Source organism: Aulonocara sp. 'chitande type north' Nkhata Bay, linkage group LG16, assembly GCF_057382095.1.
Source record: "Aulonocara sp. 'chitande type north' Nkhata Bay isolate Kocher_YH1m ecotype deep benthic linkage group LG16, A_spYH_male_GT1.1, whole genome shotgun sequence".
NCBI classification, from domain to species: domain Eukaryota; kingdom Metazoa; phylum Chordata; class Actinopteri; order Cichliformes; family Cichlidae; genus Aulonocara; species Aulonocara sp. 'chitande type north' Nkhata Bay.
Window position 1 is genome coordinate 38,085,589 of NC_141359.1, and position 22,512 is coordinate 38,108,100.

Genomic DNA, 22,512 nt, shown 5'->3' on the forward strand with positions numbered 1-22,512 from the left:
AAGTGGGGGAACTTGCACAATCGGTGGCTGACTAAATACTTTTTTGCTCCACTGTATCTGGTTACATGCAGCTCATAATTATATATAAACATACATTATTTGTGTGTTTATATATAAGTGGAAACATTTTACTCATGTCCAAATCCTTTTAGAGAAACAGTATCAAACTCAAACTACAGCCCACTCTGATCTTTAGTTTAACTCAGGGGTGCCCAATCCCGGTCCTCGAGAGCTACCGTCCTGCAGCTTTTAGATGCATCCCTACTCCAACACAGCTGAATCAAATGGTTTGATTACCTCTTCAGCATGCCATCGTGTTTGGCAAAGGCCTGATAACAAGCCATTCATTTGATTCAGCTGTGTTGGAGTAGGGATGCATCTAAAAGCTGCAGGATAGTAGCTCTCGAGGACTGGGATTGGGCAGCCCTGGTTTAATTGCACAATGAATCCCTGGACGATCTCAATATAAGAAAAAAGACATACACTTTTAAAATGTACGTCTCAGTTTTTCAACATGACAAAGAAATGCTGCTGTAGTTAATGACATAAATGAAATGGTAAATGGCCTGCATTTGTATAGCGCTTTTCTAGTCCATAGGACCCCAAAGCGCTTTACACTACATTCAGTCATTCACCCATTCACACACACATTCACACACTGGCACTGACACGAAATGCACGTACAAATGTACAAATAATATACCAATGTAATGTTAAATTATTTCTGTAATAAATTTTTTAAATAATCATATCGTCTACTACCCATTTTAAACTGGAACTTACTAGAATGGACGAGAAGACGGCTGCTGCCCTGCGGAACTATTTATCAGCTGCACTGTCTACACGGACAGCAGTAAGGTAAACTACCCACTGCACTTCCGTTGCCCATGACACCGGAGCGAAGTTCTGACAGCTGATTCCTAAACCAGTTCATATCCATTTCGTGCCTCCAGGGCGTCATTTTTGAGGTTATTTACAGGCGCACGGAGCTGCTACGAGTCTCGGCTGGAGTTGCAGACTGCGGCCCGAGCAGAGGAGGGGCGGCTGATTATGGTGTAGCGCGGAGCGCTAGCTCTGAGACAGCAGGTAACACAGATCACACACAGGCTAACAGCAGTTAGCACACAGACTTTGCGGGCAACTTTCAGCTGTACAGCTGCTCCCATCTGCGTTTAGAGAGGAATAACCCCGAGCCGAGGCTGCGTATGAGCTTGGGCATAGTGTCCAGCTAGCCGTGCTGAGCGGTGTGAGCCATTTGTTGTTGTTATTTTACGGTAACACAGCAGCCCACAGCTCGGAGACGAGGCAGTGACTTCACTCTGAAAAGTTTTAGTACGAGTCCTGAATGTGTTTGAAGCACTTTCAGCTCTGCACAAAGGTTTAACTCGTGTACTACACCTCTGTTTGGTTTGGGTGTTATAAGAAGGGAGCCGACTCCTTCTAGTTTGGGTCACGTTGGGTTTGGGTTTTGGGGAAGTTTGGGATTTAGGGAACATTTTCAGTTGCGCTGATCGCTGGAACTGCGGTAGGCCTGACAGATGTGTCATATGTTGCCTGCTTACTGTTTGACCGGCATCCAGGTGCTATGTGTCAAGGAGGTGCAGCAGTGAGTGACAGCTGAGGCAGGTGGGCCTTGACTCAGGCGCAGTGACACACATTTCACGGTCCGCTGATAGTTGATACCTTTAGTCTCTGCTTCCCACATCGCTCAGACTGGATTCACACTGACCGAGAGCTGCAGCCTGCGCTGTCTGTGAAGCAGTATCACAGTAAGAGCGCCGTGGCACATGATGTTTTCAAAAGACCATAAAGATTGAGTCTGATGTCAGATGAGAGCGGAGGACAAATATTGCATGTGCAATGTCTCATGATGTTCCAGATAAAAAATGTAACCTGTCAGGAAAAAGGTAAGATAGACCAACTGACAGCAAGCCAGTGCTGTCCTCTGTATGCCCCACTGATGATATACCCTTAACAGTCAGGGTCACATTCGGCCTCAGACACTGTTTGTTTACAGTATATCTGTGTTCCTGGATTCAAGGTCCATCTGTTTTCTCGTCATGAAAACTTCCAGCCCTTGACTGACTGTGGACTGTACTGTACGAGTAGTGATCCTGCAAGAAATGTAACACTCCGTGATGTCTTGACTCAGCAACCTGCTTATCACACAGAAGGAATGTGTGCAGTGAGATTTCCTTCTGTTGATGGAAATGTTGTGTTGCGGTGCTCAATACTAGATCTTGTTTTTGAGTTACATTTGAATCCCCCCGCATTAAATTCACACTAAATTCACACCTTCTCTGCAACCAGATGATAGCTACGAGATCAAAAGCATGATTGTGCAGGAAATAATATTTAACATATCTCTAATTCAAAACTTTTTCAGCACGTCTCTGCACATCATTTGGAATTGCAGATGAGTTGCTTATGAGTTGCAATTAAGATGGATTAAAAATGAACGAGTTTAAAATCATTTTTTCACAGTAGTTGTAGTAATGTATGTGATATGTAGTAGTACTAATTTTCTGTGAAAAAATAGAGACTTCTTACTGTTTGCCTTTGATGCAATTTACCTTGAAAGAGCTATGGTCTGTGTGTTTGCGCCTCTCTATTCTCTGTGTTACCTGTATGTGCATAATTGTAACAGCATTGCATTATGTTTTAAACCACAGTTACATGAGAAGTTTTGAATTTTTGTCCTCAATTTTAGATTGTGGGAGGAAACCAGTGTGAATGTTTGAATAACTGCAATTAACAAGTGACGTTACTACAGATGTGATACTTGTTTTGAGAGTGTTGATGGGGAAGTATAGATAAGGTCAGAAGGAGCTTCACTAAGTCTTTAATGTTCTACGTGAAGCATATGATAGGGTGTCCAGAGAGGAACTGTGGTGCTGCATGAGGAAGTGAGGATTGGCAAAGAAGGATATAAGGGTGGTGCAGGACCTGTATGAGGTCAGCGTGATGGTGGTGAGGTGTGCAGTAGGAGTGACAGATGGGTTCAAGGTCGGGTGAGTTTACTTCAGGGATCTTCTTGTTTGCAGTGGTGATGGACAGGCTGACCATCCACTGATGGACTGTGATGATTGCAGAGGACTGTGGTCTGTAGTGAGAGTAGGGATCAAGTGGAAGAGAGCCTGGAGAGGTGAAGCTATGGTCTCAAGAGGAGGAATGAAAGTCAGTAGAAGCAAGACAGAATACATGTGAATGAGAGGTGAAGGAGCAGAGGTGATGAAGGTAGATGAGTTTAAACGGGGGGGTCAGCCATTCAGTGCAACAGACAGTCCACAAGAGAGATGAAGAAGTGAGTGCAGGTGGAGTGGAGTGGGTGGAGATGGATGTCAGGGGTAATTTGTGACAGGAGAGCTGCAGGAATAAAAGGGAAGTTTTACAAGATGGTAGTGAGACCTGCTAGGATGTGTAGCTTGACATGGTGGCACTGACAATTAGACAGAAGGCCAGCCTGGAGGTGGCAAATTTTTATTGCAGGTGACCAAAATGGACAAGATTAGAAATGAGTTCATGAGAGGCACACATCAGGTTGGAGTCAAAGTTGATGAGCTGATTTGGACATGTACAGAGGAGGGGCAATGGGTATATTGTCCAATGGATGTTAAATATGGAGCTGTGAGGTGGTTTATGGATGTATTGAAGGAAGACATGCAGAGGGTTGGTGTGACAGTGGAGGATGCTGGGATATGGGGAGGGAGATTATCTGCTGTGGCGACCCCTAATGAGAACAGTTAAAGGAAGTGGTAGAAATATCTATTTGTAATGAAAACACAGACTCCCTCGTGTAATTCAGGATTATTTGACTGCTGTATCACTACCTTATAATGCCTCTGCATCTGTGTGTTATGCAGTATGGTGTAACTGAGCATTTTATTCTGTATGCTCTGTGTTGTTTGCAGGCATTTGAGCAGCAGTGCATTGCAGCACGGTGCACCGTGGTTTTGACAGTCATATCACATCAGCGTAGCCATGCTCACGTTGGCCAGTAAGCTGAAGAAAGAAGACGGAGGAAAGACAGGCCGTGCCTCCGGAGCCTCAGACTCCACCCACAGGGTCTCAATCAGAGACCGCCTCCTTACCAAAGGTACCCGGGTATTTTATAATTTGGTCCATTTTTCAGTTTCAGTTTCCCTTTTTTATTACAGGAACAAAACTAGATTTCAACAAGGTTGCAACAGTTTTCCTCTTGTGAATATAATCCATCCTTCCTTCCTTCCTTCTTCTTAACTGTTTCTCCATCTTAGCTTGACGGAGTGGCTGGAGTCTGTCCCAGCATTTGTGCTCACTGGTTAGGGTGAGAGTCACTTCTATGTTAGCTCTCTCTCTCTGGCTCTGACCACAGAGACAAAACATTCACTGTGCAGAGCGCCATGAATATTAGGGATGCTCCTTGAGGCTAATTTACTAATGTTTTTAAATGGCAGCACACAGTCTGACTGACTCGTGTCATAGTAGTACACGCTCGGAAATCCGAGTCGAGCGTAATGGACGAGGTTAAATGCTGTCTCCTCTGATATTACGTGTGTATTCAAGAGTTGTTAGAAACACTTAATCATGTTCTTAAATAATCAAATCACATTTTACATTTTGGGTTGTAGCCCTTGAACTTGTAGCATCTCAGAAATAATGGGCAACAACAAGTGTTCAGTAATAAAATAGGAGAGAGGTACTTTAACTGATTAGCATTAGAATGTTGACTAGCGACAGCAGCAATTTTTAAACCTCTTGTTTAAACCTATAAGTGGGCATGCCCTGAGGTGAGACTGGCCACCTGCTCTGAGCTCTACAACTTCGTCTTCCTCCTCAACTTGAAACTCTGGTTGAATGCTTGTTTTAGACACAGTAAAGTAGATTCAGAACATCGTAGGACAAGAGTGCAAGTGGTTAAAATGGGGCTTCCAGTGAGGGCTCTGCAATAGCAGGACGCCGCCCAGAGGTGCGCACAGAGATGATCTCTCCAAAGGGATCTTTCTTTATTTCTTTATGTTACACGCATAGAATCATGGAAATCAACTTTATTAAAATATTAGTTGTAGGTAATACATCTAATTAGTCAGAATTTTTGTTTGAGCATCACGTGGAGAAATACCCAAATGCCATTCCCTTTGAGACTCCCAGCAGGTGACAGCTTTGCCAGTCAAACATGCATGAATAATGGCAGCAGCTGCAGCTCATGACAACACAATAAGACCCAAGAGATGTAAACAAATTGGTTTTTTGATCAATGAATAATTTTGTGTTTCAACACAGAAAATAGCCTCGAAATAACTTTCACACTCACATTTGTCTGACGTTATTATCAAACATGTAATCTTACAGTCTGCTGTCAGACTCTTATTTCCTTGGTCTTACACTCCTGAAGCTTTACCTCCACTAACAAAATGCTTTTCAGGCCAACTGTTGTAGTAAGACATCTCCCAGCCCTCCAACATAAAGGCTGCACATGTCCTTGTTGTATTATTGTTATTTTGGTATTTTATAGTGCAAGTATATCATGTTTACAGACGCAAAATAAAGTTGGTAAATTTTATGTTTAACTTTTGAATGCATGACCGTATAAGTTGGTGATTTAGAGCCAACCATCCCAAAAACATACTTCACACAAATGTTTTTACACGTATTAGTTTTATAGAGAGACCCACCTTCAGCCAGAAGGAAGGAGTCTCTTTTAGCTTTTCTTAGCTGGGGACAGGTGACCTAAATTGTAGGTGGTGGATTAAAAATTTTTCAAAATCTGAATAGGACTTTGCCTTTTGGCCAAAGTTTGTTACTGTGAGCTACTCTTAATCTGATAAAAGCCCATCGTTGGTCTCCTTAGGCAAAACAGTAAGCCGGCGTTATCTCCGAGGGAGCTGTTAAGTAGATTACTGTGTATGCACATTCTGTGTGGAGAAACAGATGAAACTCCAGCGACTTCCTTGAATTACCTAATTATTAGACTATGCACATCTCAAAGAGCATATTTACCAAAGTAAAAATTCTCAGCAGGCCACGTCCGACCAACAGCACCAGCTGCCCAGAGAAGAAAAATACAACGGGTATTTTTGTTGTGTATTTTTCTGGGAGGTAAAGGTGTTAAACCAGCTGACACGAATTAGGAGTGAAAAGTGTGTCAGTAGTGAGAATACACAACAGACCCTGAACGCTTTTAAAAATTCAGCCCGACCTCGCCCTCTGGCAGCGAGAACAAAACAACCTTTTATCCTTCTTGCGTTGCTCTTCTCTCTCCCCGTCTCCTTTTTCCTACTTTGGCCCACCGTGTTACTCGCTGTGTGTCTCTGCTACACTGCGCTGTATGTAAAATACATTTTTTCGTGTATGAATTTCATATTAGACTTTATGTTTTATGCAGAGAAACTTTCCTGACAATGCAGCTACTAAAATATTACTTCATTATAAAAACACCAGTGTGGGAGTTTGAGTTCTTTGTGTATGAGGATATCACACTGTGCCTCATTCTTCAGCCTCTTTTTTTTTTTTTTTTGTGTTTTTGCTGCTGTCTCACTCGTTCTTATTTTCTGCCAACAGAAGTTGCCGAACTTGAAGCCAATCTTCCTAGTAAGTACTTCCACTTTCATACACACAGCATTTTTTTTTCAGCTCCACGTTTTCCGCCAGTCAAAAGCGGCTGAAACTCTGACAACTGAGTAATTGGCCTAATTTGCCATAAATCCTCATAGTCTCCTTCTGGCTCTTAATTTCCTCAGTTATGGTATAAAGGAGGCAGGAAAGAAAACCAAGCCTCTGATGTGCTTCACGTTCTCTGTTTTTGACAAATTGCTTTGCTAATGTTAAGTGAAAGCTATTTGTAACCATACTTTAAGCCGTTATTACATTGCCACGAAGTTATTCAGCAACAACCAGTAACACGATCATTTTACTTCATGGTTAAAATGTTTGTTAAGTGAGTGATTCATGGAAGACTACTTAGTCCAAATGACTAGGGATGGGTACCGGTGTCCGGTGCCATGATGGCACCGGTTCTGACATAAACGGTAGTAACCAGACCGAAAAGCAGCGCACATTTCGGTGCTTTATTTCGGTGCTTTTTTTTTCCTGAGCTGTGATACACTTCTAGCCAATCATTTTACGTTTCTGAGGATAGTAGGCGGGGCCAGGTACGTACGTTCTGTTAGAGCAGAGCTACAGATTAAAAATGCCCAAGGCGAAGCGGTCAAAGTCTGGCTGTACTTCATAGCAAAATATGCAAACTCAGCAGCCTGCAACACGTGCTTTAAGCTGATACTGTGATACTGTCAAAGGAGGTAACACCAAGAATCCGATTAAACAGCTGGCGACGCATAGCGTTTTTTTTAAAAGCCGAGAAATGCGCCGTATTTGATAGCTTGCTGCGAGACCTCACACCGTGCACGTCGGGTGGGTTGCCAGTTATCGGACCCGGAGCAACATCCCCCAAAAACCCGAAGAGGAGAGTCCTGGCCCCTAGCCCTGCCAGTGTAGCAGAAATGATGAGGATGATGCAGCAGCAGCCGTTCTTCTCTGTGTGAGTAGCTTAATGTTGTCCGTGTGTAATTTATGTTGAGTAGGCTAACCACGTTATTACATTAATGCATGTAAGGTGAACTAGCAAACATCATCATAGCTACATGCGGCTGTCCTCTTGTTTGATGGCAGGTACTCCCTTCACCCTGGCCAAAAAGGCTAAAATGACCAAAGAAAAAGTGGAAAACAGTTAAACATGAGAGGTTTAGGACAAAGTTTGTGTTTTTTCCATTGTTTAAGCACTGCTTCCAGCCAAGAGTGATACCATATATGCCCCATAGCTGCAGAAAAGGCTAACATTGTTATCTTTTTACAAAAAAAACCAGCTGAACATGAGAGGTTTTTGGACAAAGTTTGTGTTCTCCATTCTTTAAGCACCGGTTCGAGCACCGTTTAAGCACCGGCACCGTTTCAAAAGTACCGATTTGGCACCGGTATCGGATAAAACCTAAACGATACCCATCCCTACAAATGACAGACTGGTGGATGTTTTTAAATGATAAGAGACAGCTTAGCATTATTTAGCTGCGCATTTTCAGCCAGCTCGTCGAGTTCGACCTCATAAATGTATCTGTGCTAAGCTGCAAGTGATTCATGTCTTTAAATATAAACAAAAGTGATGCAGGCCTGAAGACGTTTGCTGCTCGCTGTATTTCTGCCCTTAGGGGAGATATTTGTTTAAACAGACTTTACCCTTGGCTACTATTTTAGCACTTCCACCTCAGTATATCAGATCTTCTTTGGTCACTGCTATGCACAAGTGCAGAGTTCATCATGCTTGCTGTGGCTCAGACCAGGTTGCTTCTTTTTTTGGTTTTGTTTGTGGCCTGATGAAACTGATGTGTAGCTTGAGGGTCAATGAACAATGTGTCATGCACACGGAAACAGGAAAGTAACACCGCTGATTGGCTTTCTTAGAAGATGTTTTTGTGAGATTCAAATTTAAGACACAATTCAAAGAGTCCAAAAAAAGCACTAGTGAGTAGTTGCTGGAGGTAGGCGCTGCTGCAGCGGGTGTTCGCAGCTTATTTGATCTCTTCCTCATATGACAACCTGAGAGTTCTTCAAATTGCTTTTCAAACAATCACTACAGTTGCTGTGAGGTCATGCGGCTCTTAGATGAACAGCAGTGTGAAGCAGGAGGCGTTTATGTTTCTGCAACCTGTGCTGTACAATTAAAGAATGATAAAATAATGTTCTGTGCAAAGTGCTTTTTTTAAAGTAGTTTTTATTTATGGAAACCGGGCTTATGTGTAAAAACATATTAGGATTTAATATATGTTAGAGGTGGGAATCACCAGACTTCCCACTATACGATATTACCTCAATACTTCACTCGAGATACAATTTTATTGTGATTTTCCATCTCACTATTGGAATAACATATATTTCACTTTTTTATACTGCAAATTATCTCCCCAAGTTAAGCTTTTTCAGCATCTGTTTTGTCCAATAAGATTTTATCCAATCTGCTGATTACAAAGATCTAATTATTACATTTCCAATCAGCAACTTCAATTCAATGTAATTACATTTTATTTATTTATACAGTGCCAAATTACAACAACAGTCGCCTCAAGGTGCTTTATATTGTAAGGTAGACCCTCTGTACATACAGAGAAAAACCCAACAATCATGTGACCCTTTGGGGACAGTGGGAAGGAAAAACTCCCTTTTAATAGGAAGAAACCTCCGGCAGAACGGAGCTTCCTGTTTTATAGGCTCCATGTTAGTATAAGAGAAAAGGAAGGACCAGTCAAAACAAATCGAGGACCATATTTCTAAACGAGGGGCTACCTCTGTAGCATGGACATGGTTTGGTTATGAAAAGTCTGACACGGACCAGAAAACTGTACAATGCAAATTATGCCGAAAACCGGTCCCCACTACAGACTCAAACACGACAAACCTCTTCTACCACCTACTCAAGAGTCGCGTAAAAGAGTATGGAGCGAGTTTACGGATGAAAAGCAAAATAGAGCCGTCAGGTGCTCAAAATGCACCTTAGACTTAAACGTTAAAACAAGCTTTTCCCCGCAGCACGCCGTGTAATAAATACTCACAAAGAAAATGGCGGCCGTTACAACTTGTATCTAAAACTGTAGTTTCACGGATCGGTCAAAACACTCGACTTCAGGTACACGGCGCTCAGCTGAAAACACTTCAAGTCGAGTTGCCCGAGATTCACAGAATTTACAGAAAATTTAAAATGTTTGTGATTTATATCGTTGTCTGGATGATAAATGTTTTATCAAAACATATCAATGTTTTTTTTTTTTTTTTTTTTTTTGTTTGGTTGGGTTTGTTTGTTTTTTTTAGATGCAAAGTGCTGTTTGTTTTAGGAACTCCCGAGTGCTCAAACCTCATTTGTTAAATATGTATGGACCACTACGTATCCTTTCTTTACGTCCCAGTATGAACGCTAAGATACCTTGAAGAGTATGAATTCATTAAATACGTAAAAACAACCCTCCCGGCTGTGAACACAGTGAGAAACACCAGTGTGAAGAACAGTGACAGATTTGTGTGCACAGTCTTTCACTTTTATATTTGTGACTTTCTTGGAATCACTTAAAGCAGAGAGCTTTGCCTGTTAGAGGCAATATGTTAAACGTAGGGTGGATGGGGAAATAAGAAGCAAATCAGATGTAAAAAAAACAAGGAGCACTCGTGGCTGATGGACTTCACTGAGGGAAGTTTTGTTGTCCAGGTGAAAGCTGGGATTCATCCACCGTGCAGTGAAGACATTTTTATTCTCTATAGGTTTACGCTCATAAACATGTCTTAATTGTAGCTGTTTACTTCATCACATAATTATTATTATTGTTGTTATTGATCCATTTATGTAAGTTTTTATTTGCAGCTTTTAAGACATCGTTTTCATGTTTTGAGGTGAAGAAAGGTTATAAAAAAATTGATGCTGTATTTAAATGCAATATGCAATCTTCTCATAGAGCAAGCAGAGCACTTTATTTCTCAAGGGCTCTTTAATGACACTGATTCAGACAACCAGGGTTTCATTAATTCTTTTCTAATCAGGGAGCAATGTGTGAAACACGTTATATTAACATTCTGATGCATTGACTGGCAGCCAGCCCGGTATAATTTGATCATCCTCTTCAGAATGAGTTTCTAGTTGGTGTGTGTGTGTGTGTGTGTGTGTCTGCATTACTCTGATATTATAACTTCCATTGTGCAGCACAGAGTAGTGTTACGGTGTGTGACCAAAGCCAGTAGTGAGCACTGAGTATATATGCTAGAGCTGCTGGGGCTCATTTGCATATATATAATGTGAATGTGAAGATGGCAGTCTGGAGTCATTTTAAGACATAAAGGAATTATTTCTATTATTATTTAATCAAAAAGCTGGTAATTATGTAAGTAAAACAAATAAAAGGAGGAGTTATTTTATAGTTTTAAGTGTAGTACCTGTCCTTGAACACCAGGGGGGAATATGGTGCCACAGGGACTTTGAAATGCAAGGCAAAAATCCTGCACCAAATTAAGGCGGTATCAACATACCATGGTTAGAACAGATTGCAGTATGTCTTAGATTTTAATGCCTTTATTTGCCAGTAAGGCAAATATTCTTCTGTTTTTATTATCTGACTCTAATGACTCTTTTTTTCCTCTTTCCCCACATCGTTCGTGTCCAGGCACATGCAAAGCCAGTTTTCCAGATGAGGATAAGCTGCATCATTTTCAGCTGGCAGTGTCTCCTGGTAAGAAAATAAGAAAGCCTGTTTTGATCCCGCTCTAAAAACTGCTTTGGTACACCCTCAAAAAAAAAAAGTTGGTTCTTATTCTAGTTATAAACATTTTTAAATCTCTGTTTCACTTAAATTTACTTCACCAGCACATTTAAAGATGAAGTGGTGTAGTAAAAGAAGCTCTGACGGGGACGTTGTTGGGTTCAGGTGATTTAGTGTGAAGGAGAGGAGACTGCAAGTGTTTGCAATTTGTTTCTCAATCTCTGTGTGTCCTAAAGTATTCCTATTGAAAGGCACTTAAGCATTCTCTGTACTTTCACATTACCGCAGCACTGTCCTCACTCCCCAAGGCAGTTGTGCTTAATCAGCATTGTTTCAAGCTCAGCGGGCTACCTGTCGAATATTGTACAAACCAAACATAGTGGTGTGGGGTTACCTAAGTCTCCGGAGGCTCTCATGCGTCCCACTTCCTGCTTCCTCTCCATCACACACAAACTTTCTTCCAGCCCAAACCCAGTTTCTCCTTATCATTCTCCTCATGTAGCAATCTGTCTTCATTTTCATCAGTAAACATGCCAATCCATAGACTGAGAGAAATCTCAGTCATGTTGGAGCAATAGAAGGAGAGAAGCAAAGAAACAGAGCGGTAATAAATATATTATTTAAATATTTGTAGAATATTTCATCTAGCTAATAATTTAAGGAAGATGTCTTATTATGTTTTCACATTTCCCAACAACTACTCATCCAGTCCACATCAAAGCTGGCGGGTGTACGGCTTGGGAGTGAGTGGACTGAGGTCATGTGCATGAAGGATGGTCTCGGTTTGGAAGTTGTTTTGGAGAGTTCATTTCTGATGGTTTTTGTGAGCAAGGCTTTGTCCACATTTGCAACTTTACAAATACACGGTAACACAAGTCTTTGCATGAGTGACTCCACTGCAGCATCTCAAAGAACTCTTTATAGAAATTAATCAGATGATTATAACATTAATGACCGCGAGACTGCATGTTGTTCCTTGTATTCATAAAAATGACACCTCAGTGCATCAAAACATGGCAACAATGGGTTCTGAGTCCACCAAGCATCTGTGCATCAAAGGTCTTACTCCTACCTGTATAGTTTTAGTAACATGGGGGGTTTAACCCTAAGTGTTAAGTTTGGTCTGGTTTTAGGTTTTAGGATAAGTGTTATGCTAAATTAGTTTTTTCATATGACAAGGCTTTTTGTCTTTTTCATTCACCATTCGTACATTATTCCTTAGATAAAATACATTTATTGCAGCAATCACAGACTAATAGAATAAATTGGAGGGACAAATACATTTTGTATAAGTTAAAAAAAAAAAATATTGGTGCGATTTGGTCTAATCGAAAGCATTTGAATTGAGTTTGTTAGTAGCAGTTTTAAGCTTAAACATGACTTTAGAGAACTGTTATTTAACTTTAGGAACTCATCAATATTTAAACTTTTTTCTTTTTTTTACAATGGAATTAATTGTTTAGGTTTTTGTTTTTTTGTTTTTGTCGGGTCGGGCATTTAGAAATGAATTAATTTGAAAATTCTAAGCTGTCTCATCCTGTAATAAATATGTGCCTTGTGTAATTGTGTGAAAGTGTAATTGTGTCTCGGTGATTCATCCACCTCTCCTCCACTGCAGTATGCACTGTAACGTTCAGGTTAACGTTCACAGAGGCCTTTGTAAGCAATATCTGCAGAGAAAAGCAAAGATCAGCAATTAGAGTAAAGCTTTGGTTTCGTGTTATTCTAAGAGGAGTTGATAAGGAGACTGAGTTCTCAGAAAAGGCTTGCTCAATTATTCAAAACCTTTGTCTCTTCTGGCGTGCACCACCTCGGCTCCACCCGCACCGCGCTCGGCTATCACATGCTCCCTTTTGCCATTTCTGTTTTCTGTCTTTGTTTAATCTTCCTTTTCCCTCCTCCTGTGCGGCTCCCTCAGCCGTCCTGCATTTCCTCAGTTGTAACCAATGTGGTGTTTAAGACAACAGCCCTGATCATTTGCTGGTCGTTTGTATTTCATCTGTGAGAACAAACAAAATATTGCCTCTCGTCAAAACACAAAATACTAATAGCCAAATCTAAAAGCATTTAAGCACAGGCACGATTACAGGAGTACATTTCTCTATAATGCATGTTAAAGGATGATACTATAATTTGTGTGAGTTTGGTTACTAAAAAAATAGCATCAAGCTTTTCAAATTAATAAATGAATAAATGGTGGATTTATAAAGACGTGTCATGTTACAGGTGTGTTTCTGGCAAAGCTGTATGAATATTTGTCTTATTTCCATTGTTAGATTTTTCCTTTAAGAATGGCAGTGTAAAAAGCTGACGTTACCCATGAAGCATCTTTAATTTGTGCTTCAGGGAAGGTAATTGTAGTCGGGCCGGAAAATGAAAAATCAAATGCAAGAGGAACTTGCCTCCGGATGCAGGCTGTCTAATATCTGTTAGCAGCGTAAGGTAAAATCAGCTTGACTTGCTATGTAGAGCATTTTTAGCTCTAGGCTAAGCGATCCTTTGTTTTGCTTTTTTGCTTTTTTCCTCATGTTCTTTCATATTTTCTTCTCTTGTTCTCTATGTTTCTCATAGACCGTGGCACCGTTTACTCTGGAACAGTTTTCATGCTACAAGGGTTAAAACGTTGTTCTATAAAACTCACTGCTTTGGTTAGAAATGCATGAATACATTGTTCTGAAGGTAGCAGAGTGTGCTCAATCACTTTTTGTACCAAATGTGGAAAAAATATTCCTGAATCCTGTATTCATTTAAATGTTGGACTCAAAGGTTGTGCATCTTGGGCTCTGTGGTCTTCATTTTAAAGTCAACTCTCTGATTTGATCAACCTGTAAAGAAGGTAAAAATATATATATATCAGTCAAGTGTTTAGGCAATGACACAACATTTGTAGGTTTGACTCTGTGTACTGTCCCTCATAGATTTTGAATCTTAGTCATTTGGTTCAAATTGCACTGTTAAACATCATTGGAGCATTTATCTGAATATGAGCAGAAAGTGGAGCCCCGTGCACTCCAGAATTCATCCTTCTGTTTCTGAAAGTGCTCACGTCATCAGTAAACTCTAATCGCAGCCATACAGTGGGGCAAAAAAGTATTTAGTCAGCCACCGATTGTGCAAGTTCCCCCACTTAAAATGATGACAGAGGTCAGTAATTTGCACCAGAGGTACACTTCAACTGTGAGAGACAGAATGTGAAAAAAAAATCCATGAATTCACATGGTAGGATTTGTAAAGAATTTATTTGTAAATTAGGGTGGAAAATAAGTATTTGGTCACCTCAAACAAGGAAAATCTCTGGCTCTCACAGACCTGTAACGTCTTCTGTAAGAAGCTTTTCTGTCCCCCACTCGTTACCTGTATGAATGGCACCTGTTTGAACTCATCATCTGTATAAAAGACACCTGTCCACAGCCTCAAACAGTCAGACTCCAAACTCCGCCATGGCCAAGACCAAAGAGCTTTCGAAGGACACCAGGAAAAGTATTGTAGACCTGCACCAGACTGGGAAGAGTGAATCTACAATAGGCAAGCAGCTTGGTGTGAAAAAATCAACTGTGGGAGCAATCATCAGAAAATGGAAGACATACAAGACCACTGATAATCTCCCTCCATCTGGGGCTCCACGCAAGATCTCATCCCGTGGGGTCAAAATGATCATGAGAACGGTGAGCAAAGATCCCAGAACCACACGGGGGGACCTGGTGAATGACCTGCAGAGAGCTCATGGATGATACAGCAGAGGATTGGGAGAATGTCATGTGGTCAGACGAAACCGAAGTAGAACTCTTTGGTATAAACTCAACTCGTCGTGTTTGGAGGAAGAAGAATACTGAGTTGCATCCCAAGAACACCATACCTACTGTGAAGCATGGGGGTGGAAACATCATGCTATGGGGCTGTTTTTCTGCCAAGGGGACAGGACGACTGATCCGTGTTAAGGACAGAATGAATGGGGCCATGTATCGTGAGATTTTGAGCCAAAACCTCCTTCCATCAGTGAGATCTTTGAAGATGAAACGAGGCTGGGTCTTCCAACATGACAATGATCCAAAACACACCGCCCGGGCAACAAAGGAGTGGCTCCGTAAGAAGCATTTGAAAGTCCTGGAGTGGCCTAGCCAGTCTCCAGACCTCAACCCCATAGAAAATCTGTGGCGGGAGTTGAAAGTCCGTGTTGCTCGGCGACAGCCCCAAAACATCACTGCTCTCGAGAAGATCTGCATGGAGGAATGGGCCAAAATACCAGCTACTGTGTGTGCAAACCTGGTAAAGACCTATAGTAAACGTTTGACCTCTGTTATTGCCAACAAAGGTTATGTTACAAAGTATTGAGTTGTATTTTTGTTATTGACCAAATACTTATTTTCCACCCTGATTTACGAATAAATTCTTTACAAATCCTACCATGTGGATTCATGGATTTTTTTTTCACATTCTGTCTCTCACAGTTGAAGTGTACCTCTGGTGCAAATTACTGACCTCTGTCATCATTTTAGGTGGGGGAACTTGCACAATCGGTGGCTGACTAAATACTTTTTTGCCCCACTGTACATGCCTATACCATAACATTAATTCCACCATGTTTGATGTGATATGCTTCAGAGCGCTCTCCTACATTTATCTCCCTGTCAATCTGGATAAGCCCTCATTGACTTGTCTAGGTTTCATGAAATATTTGCAATTTTCTTGACAGGTTAATTACTTTTTATTTTATTATATTTTGTTTTTATTGACAACTCTTTTGACTGTTTATTGAGTTGCAGTGAAAAGATCCCAAATGCAACACCCACAACTCCACAGCTGGCTTAACTTGTCATAAAATAACGAGGTAGCTGCCCTCACCTGATTGTGAAACTGCTCGTTATAGACTTGTCCAATTACTTTTGAGCCCCTGACAACAGGGAACTATGTACAAAAATGGCTCTTATTTCTAAACAGCTAATACAATACTTTTGTTAAGCCCCTGGATGTTTGACTTCAATCACATCTTGATTGTTTGTTTTAAAAGCCATCTGGCATGACTGGTTGGAGGCTGATGGGGAAAGAGAAAAGAAAGGAAAAGCGTAAAGACCAAGGACAAGATAAAAGTGTGTGTGAGAGAGAGGAGATGAAAGTTGATGACATGCAGTGGTGGCACAAACTAAGCTGGCAATTTGACTCAGAGGGCTTTTGAAAATATTACTTTTATATATTTAAACGTGTTAAATGGTGTGATTTTTAACAAAGAAAAAAATTAAAAAGGAAAAAAGGAACTCTTGTTGGCGTTTTATTCACAAAAGGCCTGATTCACTTTGCTCACCCATGGTGAGGAAATGCTGCTGCACTGATACTAATAACTTATCAGGCAAAATCCTGTAGTGGGAATGTTTTAATTAATGAATAGAGCTTTGTGAGTCCTCTGAAAAGGAGATTATTTGTAAAGATCTAACCTTCATCTGTAATTAGTTTTAAATCATCTAAATCAGCAGGGCAAAACATCAGAAAATCACCTTTCAGATAAAGTCCTTGACAGTCACATATAATAGATCTGTAGGTCATTCTGGGAATTAAGCTGTATTACTATTCACTGTTCTTTCTCATATTTTTAGTAAACAATTACTTGTAAAAACATTTTTTGAGCAGCTCAAATCATCTCATACATATCACACAAAGTAAACGACACAAAACCAAATTAAGAACACATGAATACTCATCAAAGGAAACATAGCTGGTGCTGGATTGGCTTCCCAGATCTAATTGAAACAAGGCAGGTGGTAGACAACACATTAGTTAGGTCTGTTGTTATTTAGTTGGAATGTCTGTGTACTTTTGTTTCTTTTCCCATGAAACACTCTGTGCTGTGACCCCGTGCTCTTAGACCCCTCAGTCTCTGAGGAATGGGGACACCAGCAACACGACGGGGTGAACGCATTCTCACATGTCACTGTTATTATTATTAGAACTACAATGATGAGAGAAAATTGATGTACCAATCACCTTGTCTTTGTGCTGCATGGAAGCATAATTACAGTATTGTAATGCCCATTGTTGCTGCGTACAAAGTGTATGCGCAAGCCTGGAAGTGTGACTAAAGTTTGAATAAAGTAAAAGGGCCCAATCTTGATACAAAGTCAATTTTAAACATTTATTATGCTTTTCTAATTCGTTGCTAACTTCACTCACTTTTTGTTGCAGCCACGTCTTCAGATTTAGCCTCAGAATCACCACAGTTGGGTTTTTGTGTTTTCTGTTCTGTGATTTTTGGTTGTTAAGATGCTTGCCAGTGTTTGTTCCTTCCTGCTGTGAAGTTATTAGACTGATAAACACGGAGAACAAAAGTCCCAGCTAAGAGAGCAGTGAGAGGTGCTGTAGAGTAAACAACTGTTGTTTTTTTTCCTGCTGAGACATGACCATAAGGAAGCTACAGCAGCTGCATAGTCATCAGAAGTTCAGTGATGTCCAGCTTGTGCACAGCTTTAAGTGGCGCCAGAACCATCTATAGTTTGGTGTCGCAAAGTGTCGCTCTGCTTTTCAGCATATTTTGAGTCATAGTCTCGTTCTTCGTATTACTATATTTATTTTATTTTATTTTATTTTTTTACCGTCAGGTTTTCAACATTTAGATGATCCGTGTTTATGTCCTGTTTAAAATGCCTTTCAGTAAAACGGTAATTATCTGTAAACACAGACATGCACTGCAGAGATCACTTTTCCACACGCCGCCTTCCTAGGGGGAAAATCACAAATACAATAATTCGTCCGGGTAGGGCAATAAATTTTATGCTGCAATCAGCGAGTCAGAGGCTGTTGATCCCAATAAGGGTTGAATATTTGTATTGAGTAGGATACTCGGTGTGAAGGGCAAAGCAGACCGACCATGATGAAGGGCTGAGCTTTGTATCCCTTATTTAAATGTTAAGCTGTTTCTTGATGTAGGAAGAAAGCAATCTTCTCAGTGCCCTAAACAGGCAATAAGCAATATACATAATTATGTTAAATCATGTGATAATCATGGTTTACAGAAATTTGGAGTTCAGCTGTGAGATTATTTGTTTTAGTGTTCATGAGAAGTGTTTAGTCACAACAAATACTGATTGTTCCTGTGTACTGGAGACAGTCATGAATTATTTATGACCTCTGACTGCAGCTGTTAGAAAAAAAAAAAATACTGACTGTCATATTCTTACTCCTCTTGTTTTTATGGGAGGCTGTGTTAAAAAAAAAAAAAAAATCTTTTTGTTACTTTGCCTTGTTGGTTTTGATTCCTTAGCTTTTTCTTTCTTTACTCCTTCTTGCTAATGTTGAAGCTGCGTTTCTCTATGTCAGTTTCTCTGTTTGTGTCTTTTACCTTTTAAAATACAGAGGAGGTTGTTTGCCGTCTAATTAAATCGCACCGCATTGTTGCATTGAATAGAATTTAACAATGTAATAATGTTTGAATAGAAACAAGTGATAAAAACTCTGTAAATAAAGCCAGACATGTTGACTATACTGATTTTTAGGAAGTATATTTCAGATCTCTCTTTGTTAGAATTGCATTGGGAAGGAAACTTATTGCTGATTACGTTTCTGGAACATCCCTAATTGTATTACAGTGGAGCTGATCCACAATATCAGAAAATCTTGAGTACACACACACACGCACACGCACACACACGGATCATTTAATGGTCAGTTACCAAGGGTTTTTTCCATCCCTTGTCTCTCTTACCTTAATTTCAGCAGGTTGTCAGGAGTGACAAGTCCACCTTTGTGACAGGCTCAGTAGCCATTTCTTTTTTCTTTTTTTTCCCTTTTGTCTTTTTCCTTTTTCTTTTTTTTTTTTTTAAATTTTTTTTTATAACTTTGAATCTGACCCATGTCTCCATTTTTTTTTTTTTTTTTTTTTTTTTTTTCTCCTGTGATCCGTGATGGTACCATATTTAGTGCCTATCCTTTTCAAAGCATCTGGCCCCATAAGGTGAGAGCAGAAATGTAAATGTCATCCGGCTAATTAAAGACCCTTTAAACAGACCCTATGTCTGAACAAGCCTTTAATGAGCTTTGAAGGCTACATGAGGATGTGAGAGTGTGTGGAAAACTGGACCAAAAACTTTCCCCACCGTAGACCTCCCTGCATGTAGCTCAACTATATTTCACAGTAATTGGTCTTCCAAGAAGAAAAATCAGAATCAGAATCAGAATACTTTATTGATCCCTGGGGGAAATTATTTTTTGTTACAGTGCTCCATTTTAAACCAACATTAAGACAAGACAGACAATACGCTAACTAAGAATAGTACAATATATACATATATATACATACATATATACATAAGTCACTTATAAATAAGTGTGAGATAAAGACATATGGGGAAGAAGAGCAGTGGAGTGAAAGATTGGGGGTGAAAGAGCCAAACTAAAGCAAAAGTGGACCTGGAATGTTAAACGCAGTGTGATTGCAGTCCAGGGGGGCGTGGAGGCATTCATGTGTTTCCACTGCTAAAGCTGGCATGCCCAGTATGAGGATGACCTAAGCGACTTTGAACGAGGGTTCATTGTAAGGGCATGGTTGAAATGAGCTTCAGTCATAAAAACTACTCGGCTGGATAGTTTTTCCATTAGCAGCTGTGACCGCAGAGGCCTCTGTATTTAGATTTACAGGAAGGATGTCAGTAAATGTGAACCAACTCCTATTTTTTTTGATGACCGTACCTAATTGATGTCAGAAATTGTGGTTTGGCACTGTGATCACATGTACACTGTGTCTGTGTGATGTGTTGAGGTCAGTGCAGTACGCTTCAGCAAAACTAGCCATCAAGAGTTAAATAGAGAAGGATATTTAATAAGGCTGCAATGCATAAACGTCTCATTACAAAGACAAATGCACATGTAAGAGTTTACTCCTCAGTGGAGATGTGGGGAAAGGAGATGTGGTCAGATACGTCATCCTTCACTGTGGTCCAGCATGTTTGGCCCCTACAGAGGTCACAGCAAATCGATACAGAGTTGCCCTGGGTGATCACCTTTATCCTATGATGAAACATTTCCATCAATGATAACTGTCCTTTTTAAATCTTTTTTTATCACAAAGATGGTTCTCCCATCTCCAGGGCATCAGGGGTCAGGCAGTGGTTTGATGATAATGGCATGGATTGTTTGCTATATCTTCATGTTTCAAATCTGCCAGTTAAAGGTTAATGAGATTTTAGGCTGGTATGTCAGGCAGAATTCTTAAGATCATCAAAACACCAAAGAAAGGATGTATTTTTGGAAGAATGGTTTTCTGTTAGCTCCAACCATTTAATGCAACTGTTTAATGCAAACATTGTCATGTTAAGTGTGGGCCTGTGAGAGAGAGAATCAAAATTATATCTCACCATTTCAAGGAAACTTGTGATAATAATATTTCTAATGGTCTAGGAGAAAAATACTGAGGGATTTATTAGTGATGGCAGCTTGCATTTAGCTGCATTTATTAGTGCAGATAGAATGAAGGGCATTTCCATCTTTCTTTTCCACTCCTGTCACTGATGACAGAGTCTAATGTGAAGAATGACATTATCAAGGTGGAGCAACATTAAAGTCCAATAGTACTGACACAGCATCAGTCAAGTGTGAGCACGGTAATCTGGGTAGTGTTATCCCTGGGAATTTGAAGTAAAATTATAAAATAATCGCTTAACAATACCTTACGTATCTTAACCTTAGTCTCTGCAAGAGCTGCTGCACAATATTCTCACATATTGAAATTGAAAAATATTTTTTTCCTGTTGTATTTTGGGTCAATCTTTTTAAACAGGTACTGAAAGCCCTCATCTTTTTGTTTTTCTATCAGGATTCTCTGTCTGTCTGCTTTCCCTGGCATATGGTGCGCTGCTAGTGATGCTCGGTGGGGTCTTTTGTTTATGTTTGGGTTGCGCATCGCCAGCTGTTAGCATCTTGTTCTCGCATTCCTTCATAACCTGGTTCACTGACGCCACAAAATGTCACATAAAACTGACACTCTTATTATCGTGGACAGTGTGATGTGGCACAGCTCTTGTCACGTGTTTGCTAAAGTTCTTGTTTTCAAGGTCATTTTTACTGAAGTCTTTCTGAATTCAAATACTTCTATTGTTGTTTTATTTTTAAGTCCTGATCACCAACACTGAATGAATGTGATCTCTTACCAAGAATCAGTATTCATGTAGATGACTGAAAATCTCCTTTCTTGTCATCCTCTTTCCAGATGAGGGTTACTACCAAAGTGGAAGGTTTCAATTTGAAATAGATGTCCCTGAAGCCTATAACATGGTGGTGAGTAGTCAAGTTTCTCTCCTGTGGGCTGGTTTGAAAAGCACATTTCTGTGCCCGTGGGTGTCTCTGTGTTAGCCTGCTCACCTCTTCCTTTTGTTTGTTCTTTCACTCATTCTTTTCCTACCAAGCATTTATTCTGATACTCTTCTGTGTAAGTGTATTTATTCTGTGTTGTTTTTCTCCCTTTGCTCTACATTTTTTCACACAATCATTATTTGCTCCACACAAGTATATGCAGCACTTCATAATAGCTTCACAAATCCTTCTGCATAAAAAAGCAATCATTTTAGATCATTTAGATCTTAATGTAAGGAATGTAGTAATAATAATAATAATGCATTTTATTTATAGGCGCCTTTAAAGACCCTCAAGGTCACCTTACATTAGTGCAACAAAATAAAAACACGAGGTAAATGAAAAATAAAAAATGTATGAAAATATAAAAGCTCAACAAGGTAAAAAGAGAATAAGACGGAATCATCATGAAGGGTATGCAATTTTGAATGGATGGGTTTTAAGACGTGATTTAAAAGTAGAGAGTTTGTAGTCTGGGGGTCTGGTGGAAGTGCATTCCAACGTCTCAGGGCAGAATAACTAAAGGCTCTGACTCCCATGGTAGTCAGGTAAACAGGTGGAACAGATGGAAGGGAAGCTAAAGAAGAGCGGAGTGTACGAAGTGGTGAGTGCGTATGGAGAAGATCAGATAAATATGGAGGAGCGAGGTTATGAAGCGCTTTGAAAGTAAGAAGCAGGATCTTGAAATCGACACGGAGGTGAATTGGAAGCCAATGGAGTTGTTTAAGTCTAATTCTGAAAATAATACATGCAGCTGTATTTTGAACTAACTGCAGTTTAAGGAGAGATTTATGAGGTAGACCATAGAGAAGTACAGTAATCTAAACAAAATGTGACGAGCATTGGCAAGTATGGCAGTACTGTTTGGAGTGAGTGAAGGTCGAAGGCGGTTAATAATACGAAGATGAAAATA

The 22,512-nt window shown here is 40.1% G+C and overlaps 1 protein-coding gene across 1 annotated transcript in view; it reads left to right on the plus strand.

Annotated features, from left to right (window-relative positions):
• The first annotated feature begins 847 nt into the window (after positions 1 to 847).
• ube2f (ubiquitin-conjugating enzyme E2F (putative)) overlaps positions 848 to 22,512 on the plus strand; it is a 54,626-nt gene continuing 32,961 nt past the window's right edge. Inside the window, exons 1-5 of the mRNA XM_086266047.1 lie at positions 848 to 1,086; positions 3,912 to 4,096; positions 6,541 to 6,570; positions 11,172 to 11,237; positions 21,457 to 21,524. Of these exons, the coding sequence (XP_086122173.1) occupies positions 3,982 to 4,096; positions 6,541 to 6,570; positions 11,172 to 11,237; positions 21,457 to 21,524 (279 nt within the window). The 5' untranslated portion in view covers positions 848 to 1,086; positions 3,912 to 3,981. The remainder of the gene's footprint in view (positions 1,087 to 3,911; positions 4,097 to 6,540; positions 6,571 to 11,171; positions 11,238 to 21,456; positions 21,525 to 22,512) is intronic.